General features: G+C 33.8%; 2 protein-coding genes across 2 annotated transcripts; both read left to right on the top strand.

The window, feature by feature from the left end:
• The first annotated feature begins 205 nt into the window (after positions 1–205).
• Positions 206–4,012, top strand: LOC145568130 (uncharacterized). The gene is made up of 2 exons (XM_081627564.1): positions 206–803; positions 3,261–4,012. Exons 1-2 carry the CDS (start codon positions 368–370, stop codon positions 3,806–3,808), a joined length of 984 nt encoding a protein of 327 aa, XP_081483690.1. The 5' UTR covers positions 206–367; the 3' UTR covers positions 3,809–4,012.
• Positions 4,013–5,054: 1,042 nt separating this feature from the next.
• Positions 5,055–7,943, top strand: LOC145567081 (protein trichome birefringence-like 6). Its single transcript, XM_081626311.1, has 5 exons — positions 5,055–6,001; positions 6,291–6,483; positions 6,626–6,816; positions 7,186–7,344; positions 7,445–7,943. The coding sequence occupies exons 1-5, from the start codon at positions 5,256–5,258 to the stop codon at positions 7,764–7,766; spliced, it is 1,611 nt and encodes a 536-aa protein (XP_081482437.1). The 5' UTR covers positions 5,055–5,255; the 3' UTR covers positions 7,767–7,943.
• The last annotated feature ends 96 nt before the right edge of the window (positions 7,944–8,039 follow it).

Below are 8,039 nucleotides of genomic sequence, written 5' to 3'. Positions count from 1 at the left end.
TTAACAAACTGATAGTTTGATTATTAATAAATATGGAAAAGGATTACATACAACACAAACCTCAATCCGAAAACATCATTATCATTCAAATGAAATTAAAACATTAGTCACATAACGGAGTATTATCAATTTATCGTACTATCCCATTACTCGTGTCAATTTCTTGCAAAAGTCACAACTAAACTTACGAATAGAAGATCACAAAATAAGGAATAAAATCAACCATATTGTATACAATCAATTTTATTACCCCTTTAAAAGAGATTCATTTCCTATTTTCCTACCTACAAATACAAATAATCTCACACCAAAAAAAACACCACATTCTTTTTCTTTTATCTCTCATTCATTCTCTCACATTTTAACGATGGGTTGCATTTCTTTCATCTTTTCCACCAAATTCATTTTCTCTCTCCTCCTCTTCTCCGCCATTCCTATCGGCATTCTCATCACCCTTGAGAGGACCCCACCATCTACACACGTGTACCAATACCATAGCAACAGCTGGCTCAGGGAATGTGCCAAGTGGGATGATCTCAACCGTCGATTCCTCGTCTCCTACATGGAGGGTGGTGTAGGAGAACTCAAACTCGAAACCGATGATAATCATGAATTGGATGAAATCACAGCATTTAAAGACGTTGACTTGGCTGGAAATGCTTCCGTCGGTATTTCCATTGACCGGTCGAGGAATCGCCTTCTTGTTGTTACGGCTGACTTGATTGGTAATCGTTACGGTGGTCTCGCTGCTTACGACCTTTCCTCTTGGCGTCGTTTGTTTCTTACTCACCTTACTAAACCCGGTAATGTTTTTCTGTCTCTAAATGTTGTTCCTGGTTTAAACCTTTTTTTTTTTTTTTTTTTCTTTTGAGACGATGATTCTAGTAAATGTAGGCATCGGCCAAATCCGGTAAAGTAAAACATATGGAAGATATTGGCTTTTTTAGTTAGGATTTTTTGCTAGACTAATTAATCTTTGTTAATAATAAATGTCGAACTCTTGTATGAAACAGTCTCAAAGTTATTTTTATAGAGTAAAGTTTTCTAAAATTAGTTAGACCGTAATTTAACGTGAATTTTTTTTTTTTTTACGAGATAATATTTTTTTTACGAAATTTGATTTTAAGGTTTAAAATGAAAAATCAAACAAAGAATTTGAAAATGAGTGGTTTGCAACTTGACAATTGTCATGATTCAAATGTTAAAATTACCATTGAAAATATCTGATTTTTGTAGTGTTGTTGATGACTTGTACTATCTTCTTTTGGATCGAGATTATATTGAAGTCATTAAACTTTTCTTTAAAAGAGTATCTACTTCGTATTATTATTAACTCATGTCAAAATGCTAGTAATAATACAATTTTAATAATAATTTGAATATTGTTAAAGATAGATAAATGTTTATAAAATTTTAATTACTAATGATTAGAGAAATTAGTGTGAGAATGAGCTTAAGTTTTCCAATCCCTAAAATATCATCATAATATATACTTAGTTTTTATTAAATTTGAATGTTTGCTTGATTGATACTCTGTATAATATTTGGTGATGACACTTATATATAATCTACAATTTGATCAAATCTGGTATATAACACCTTGATTCGTGATTATCTATCTGCACACATATAACATAAACAATGTATTAGTGATTTACATAGAGCGTGTAACACAATAAACAAAGAATGGAGATCCGCATTAATCGTGTACTATTTTGTTTGGCGCACACAATTACACGATACCCAAAAGTCATGTTGTCCTTACAGTCAAACCTTTACCTTTGGTTTCTGTTCTTAGTGCTCAACTACTAGGCAACAATAATACTCCTTCCGTCTCACTTTACTTGTCTTGTTTGATCAAACGGCACAAGTAAATTAAAATTTTATTATATTTGTCTTAATATTTTATAATTTTTTTTAACTATAAGTACTGTGTATGTCATTGGCTAATGAGAATTTAAAGAAATGTATTAAAATGTGTCAATTAATAAGAAATGGCGAAATGGGTGAAGAAATTGAATTCGAGTCTAGTCTAGTTGTTAAACGTATATAGGCCTCTAGATGCTCAAGTACTACCAGATAAATGTCAGTTCATTTAAGTGTCAACCAATTCACTCCATAAAAACTTGAAAGTATTGTCTATTTCTCTTATCCACCTTAATTTTGAGGAAAATAATTTAAACAATCAAGTGGAGTAAAACAATGGTGTAGTGTAGGGCATCAACTATTAATTATATGATGAGTAAAGTAAATGTTGTGCCTAAGCCTAACCCACCTATATATTTGACCTGTATTAGTTACGGAGATACGTAGTAGGTAGTGCTCCGATCGTTATATTAAAGTACTATTGATATGTAATACGAAGTGAGTACTCTGTATAGTCCGTGATAAGTATATATTAAAGCCGAACTCTAGAGAACATAGGGAATAGTTTTATCAAAGCCGATATTAATTAATATCAGAAATGTGTCAACTATTGTGCTAATTATATGTGACAATTTTATACGACAGATAATATTGAATTTTGAATATAAAAATGAAAATAGATATGGATTAAACAAAAGGCAAAAGCTAATGAGCGCTCTCGGGGCGTTAGATAAGAGAATTAAAAGTGGAAATATTAGAGTAAAACTAGCATTAATTATACCGAACGATGCGTGATTTTGTCATGCATTCCTAACTTAATCTCTTTCAACCAATATAATTATTCCTTTATCTAACGCCCCGTGACGCTCGTTAACAAGATCCTAATCTAATTAATCTTTTTAGGGATGTCGTATCAATAAATGTAACTTTGTTTTATTCTTATCTAATACTCCCTCCGTCCCCGATTGATAGTCACTTTTGGTGGAAAATCACGGGAATTAATAAATATAAATAAGAAGTAGCAAAAGTACATTGAAAAAGTAAATTTACATTGGATATGGAAAAAAGTAGAGAGATAAAGTAATTAAAGTACATGGGAAAGTAAAATTTACATGGAAAAGTTAAATTTGCACAAATATTTTTGCAAATGGGAGAGAATTTTGGTAAAAAAATAATATTAATGGTACTTGAAAAAAAACAAATGTGACTAACATTTAGGGTCATCAAAAATGGCAAAAATGACCATCATTCGGGGATGGAGGGAGTACTAATTACTTACTTGCAAAGTTGCAATTATTATATTTTGTAAGATAAAGATTTGTGCATCTTCTAGTCCATTTTCACCAACACCACCTAATATAATCAAACTTACAAGCTTATTAATAAATTTTCAGGAGATGAAAAGGCATTTGCGGACGATGTAGCCGTTGATGAAGAAGGCAATGCATACGTAACCGATGTAAAAAACAGCAAAATATGGAAGGTTAATGTAGATGGAAAGTTGTTATCAATCATAAAAAGTCCTCTTTTTACTCCAAAAGAATGGTACAAAAATTTGGTAGGACTCAATGGTATTGTGTACCACCCTGATGGTTACTTGTTAGTCATTCACACATTTTCGGGTAATTTGTACAAGATCAATTTGAAGAAGGGAGAGGAAATCACGTTAGTGAAAATCGTCAAGGGATCACTCCAATTTGGTGATGGGTTAGAGTTATTATCTCCAACTAAGCTCGTGGTTGCAGGGAACCCTGCAGGGCGGTTGGTGGAGAGTACTGATGGGTGGGAGACTGCTTCCGTGGTTGGGAAGTTCTCCGGCGCAATGCATAGGTTGGCTACGGCTGCAACGGTGAAGGATGGGAAGGCGTATATAAGTCATTTGATTGGGTTGGGATACCCTAAGAGGAAACATGTCATTGTAGAAGCTGTTTTTAGTTCTTAGAAAGGGAAAGAATTTAAATTATATTAAGTAATCGATACATTATTGTCTTAGTTTAGGTTACTTAACATTTTTTTTAATGTGTGTTTTCCTTGAATTAAGAGGAAACAAGAGTTGAAAACAATATTTGAAGGGGCTAGTTAATTGTTTCCCTAGCCAAGTTATATTGGTAAAATATTGATTTGTAATTTGGTTTATGGATCCAAATGGAAGAAAAAGATGGTTTGGTTTGTTTTAGCTTTAGCCTAGGATGAAAGTATGACTATGCCTGACTTTTCTTGTTCTAGTTGTTTTTCCAATTTTCCTAAAGGTTTGTTAAACAGCTCTGACTTTGGAGGTTTTAGGACCTAGTGTCGGAAACTCACAAAGTCAATAAGAGATGTATCCTGAGATCATTTAATGTCTTTTGGAACTACGTATAATCAGGTGATTACGTAAAGACCCATGATGGCTTAGGGTTGATTAATTGAATTGTATATGTAAACAACTTAATTGACAGTTTAAAGTCAAAGTTGACGATTCCAGCCACCTAAAAGAGAACTTGGAGTACGTGGGGTCCAATAGTAAGCATTCGGCCTGTTTTCTTGTCAAGTCCGAAAAGTCAAAAATTAAAGGCTATTATCCATGCTTTTGGACCAATTTTGGAGATTTTGGAGCCCAGTGTCGAAAACTTTTGGAGTGGTAGGGAATGCATTTTGAGGTTATATAATGTTGTTTGGAACCATATATGACCACTAGTCGATCACATAAAAGCATGTGGTGGCTTTGAGTTAATTAAGGTTGGTGTGTTCGTAAACTGTTAAATTGACGATTTTAAGGCAAAGTGAATGGTTCCAACCATCTATAATGTCCTCCCGAGGTGTCATGGGTCGATGGGAAGCATCCCTACCAAATTCCTTTTCGGGTCCAAAAAAGTCGAAAAATGTTAAAAAACTAAAGGCTATAATTCACGCTTTCGGTCAATTTCGGACAATTTGAAGCCCGATATCGAAAACTCAAGAGATCATAGAAAATGCATCCCGATAACTTATAATGTTGTTTGGAACCATATAAAACCATTAACCATATAAAACCATTAAAAGGGTCACATAAAGGTCCATGATGGCCTTGAGTTGATTTAAGTTAATTGTGTATGTGCATAATGATAGATAAATAGAACTTAATCCAACGTGCCCGTCTACCACTCATAAGTCATGAGTAATGATAAAATTGTTCATTAGATTATGAATATTGTTTTATAATTAATTAAACAACTCTCAACTTCTTATCTTTATGAACTTTGGCCATGTCTCACACGTTCTTTTACTCTACAACTCACTCAACTCCACCACCTCCCTCAAAATTCGATTTTTTAGCATAAACTTTACCAAATAAATAAACATAAATTAAATCTGTATGAAAATAACTACCCAATTTAATTTTCAGATGCATTTCTTTGTTTTTCAAGCTTATGGCAGTAGCAAAGATGGAGAAGCAGAGAAATTGCTGCTCATTTTGGAAATCCACTAAATTTATGGTTATTTCTCTAACTCTTTCTCTCTGTTTAGTGTTCTTTTCATTCTTTTCTTTCTGGTTTATGCGAGCTTCTCCATTGATTCACCAAGAAGCCTATGTTCTAAGCTTAAGCTTTAATTCCTTAAATCTTCAATCTTTGACAGTTCCTAGTACAAATCCATCTGGTTTTAATCTTAATGATACTACAAATTCGAAGAAAACCCAGTTACAAAAACCTCAAATTTCATCTGGGTTTGTTGTTAATAGTTCCATTGAAGTGACTAGTAGTAGAAATTTCACTGTTTTGGGTAAAAATTTCTCAGTTTCTAGAGTGAAAGTTGTGAATTTGGGGGATGCCCATTTGAGTGAACTTCAAAATTCATCTGAGTTTGTGAGATCTTCTAGCTTTAAGGATGGAATTGGTGAAGTTACTACTGATGAAGTGGTAAACAATGAAGTTAGTTGGGTTGAAAATGAGTTGAATTTGACCAAAGTTGGTAAAATTGATGAGGATATTGAAGAGAAGAAGGGTAAAAATTGTGATGTTTCCAAAGGGAGGTGGGTGTTTGATGATAGCTACCCATTGTACACAAATTTCTCATGTCCATTTATAGATGAAGGGTTTAATTGCCAAGGAAATGGGAGGTGGGACAAAGATTACATGAAGTGGAGATGGCAACCTCAAGATTGTGACATTCCAAGGTATTGTAGTTGATAATCCCTTTTGCAATCATTTGTAAATGAAGTTAAGTTGTTACTCGGACTTGCATTATTGTTTTCGAAATGAGTACGTGTTCTAGTGTTAGACTCGAGTATTTTATGAAGTGTTTTCGTGTTTTATGACATTTTGATCCAAGGAATTGTAGATGTTTATTTTGTAGGTAAAACAGAAAATTTGATTTTGTATGGTATTCATATGTGCTAATTGCTAAGCTAGGATTAGGACTGTTTGAAATTTTTGGAAATAATTACTCTTTGATTCAACTGTTAGGTTCAATGCAACAAATATGCTGGAATCGATTAGAGGAAAGAGGCTAGTCTTTGCTGGTGATTCAATTAATAGGAATCAATGGGAGTCATTGCTTTGTATATTGACGAGTGCTGTTAAAGATCCCAATAGGGTTTATGAGACACGAGGTCGAAGGATTACTAAGAATAGAGGGGCTTATAGTTTCAAATTTGTGGTGAGTACTCAGCTCCTTCAGTACTTGTGTGTTTCCATAAATTGATTTTACTTCAAAATCATCCTCCCTGTTTAAATTCGTATTCTTAGACAGTATGTCTGAGCTGATAGTGATCACTACTCTGGTGATTTTTGCAATGTAGGATTATCAGTGCACAATTGAATTCTATGTGACCCATTTCTTAGTGCGTGAAGGCAAGATGAGGATGGGGAGGAAGCGTAAGGAAACGTTGCGAATTGATAGCATAAATAGAGATTCAGCAAAATGGAGAGGAGCTGATATCTTGATCTTTAACACTGGAAATTGGTGGACTCATTTCAAGACAAAAGCAGGGTGAGTTAATTTTTATGAAATGTTGAAATAGACTGTTTAATACTTGTTGAGTTCAGATTGGAAAGCATCAGCACTATTAGGAATTATGAATCACATTTGTTATGTAAAGGCGTATAAAAAAATTGTCACATCTCCTAAAATAGCAACAATTATGATTGGGAAGGGAATGAAAACATCGAAAGGATTTTTTTTTCCCGAATCATAAGGGATTGTGACAATGTGATTACTGATTCCATATGGAATAATAATTTGAGACTTTCGTTAAAGATTGTCTCAATTCTCTCAAAGTTATTATGTATCTTATGTACAAATTCAGGACTTTCTATTATGTCTTTCTGAATTTGTACTAAACAATGCAATTGCATGTAGGGTTAACTATTACCAGGAAGGTAAGCAAGTTTATCCCCACCTTGATGCTATAGCAGCTTACAAAAAAGCTCTTCTGACGTGGGCTACATGGGTTGATAGACATATAAATCCTCACAGAACCCAGGTTTTCTTTCGAAGTACAGCACCAGCTCATTTCAGGTAGGTTTTCGACACTAACATATAACTTAAATAAGATTATGCGCATCAAAGGTTGCAGTGAAACTTTTCACTCTAAAAACCTGTCTGGTTTGCTGAACAGAGGAGGGCAATGGAATACTGGTGGACATTGTAGAGAAGCAAGGAGACCATTAAATGAAATGTACATAGACAATCTTGATAAAGATCATATTGCTCGGGAGGTCATCAATACGATGAAAACTCCTGTTACATTTGTGAATGTAACAGGATTATCATCATATAGGATAGATGGTCATCCTTCCAAGTATGGGAAAAACCCAGGAAAGAAGGGATCGTCAGAAGATTGCAGTCATTGGTGTCTTCCCGGGGTTCCAGATGCTTGGAACGAGCTGATTTATCATCAGTTACTTATAAAACAACAGAAGAATCTGTATGCTAGGTGATGAGTATTAGAACAGTATTATTATAGGCGTTCACACATTCTTTGATTAACTTTTACATTTGATCTATTCTCTGCTGTTAGATACTTATATTCAGTTTTTTTTGTAATCAATTGTAATGAAAGAGGGAAACAAGGTATGTCTATTGACTAGTATAATATTGTAACAACACGATATTGTATGGTTAAGGGATTCAAGATAGATAGCAAGTAAGAAATCGAGTATCAATTTACAATGGATTGTAATAAGATTTGATGAAGCTAACATGTATCTGAT

The sequence above is a fragment of the Chenopodium album genome, chromosome 11, assembly GCF_948465745.1.
Source record: "Chenopodium album chromosome 11, dcCheAlbu1.1, whole genome shotgun sequence".
In the NCBI taxonomy this organism is placed as follows: Eukaryota; Viridiplantae; Streptophyta; class Magnoliopsida; order Caryophyllales; family Amaranthaceae; genus Chenopodium; species Chenopodium album.
The sequence above is the reverse complement of the archived record's forward strand: the minus strand, read 5'-3'. Positions and strand labels throughout refer to the sequence as shown.

Excerpts from the sequence above, each read along its gene's own strand:
- LOC145567081 (XM_081626311.1), top strand. The coding sequence starts at position 5,256 with ATGGCAGTAGCAAAGATGGAGAAGCAGAGAAATTGCTGCTCATTTTGG. Across the intron at positions 6,484-6,625 it reads CTTATAGTTTCAAATTTGTG|GATTATCAGTGCACAATTGA; the intron begins GTGAGTACTCAG and ends TTTGCAATGTAG. Across the intron at positions 6,817-7,185 it reads CATTTCAAGACAAAAGCAGG|GGTTAACTATTACCAGGAAG; the intron begins GTGAGTTAATTT and ends AATTGCATGTAG.
- LOC145568130 (XM_081627564.1), top strand. The coding sequence starts at position 368 with ATGGGTTGCATTTCTTTCATCTTTTCCACCAAATTCATTTTCTCTCTC. Across the intron at positions 804-3,260 it reads TACTCACCTTACTAAACCCG|GAGATGAAAAGGCATTTGCG; the intron begins GTAATGTTTTTC and ends ATAAATTTTCAG.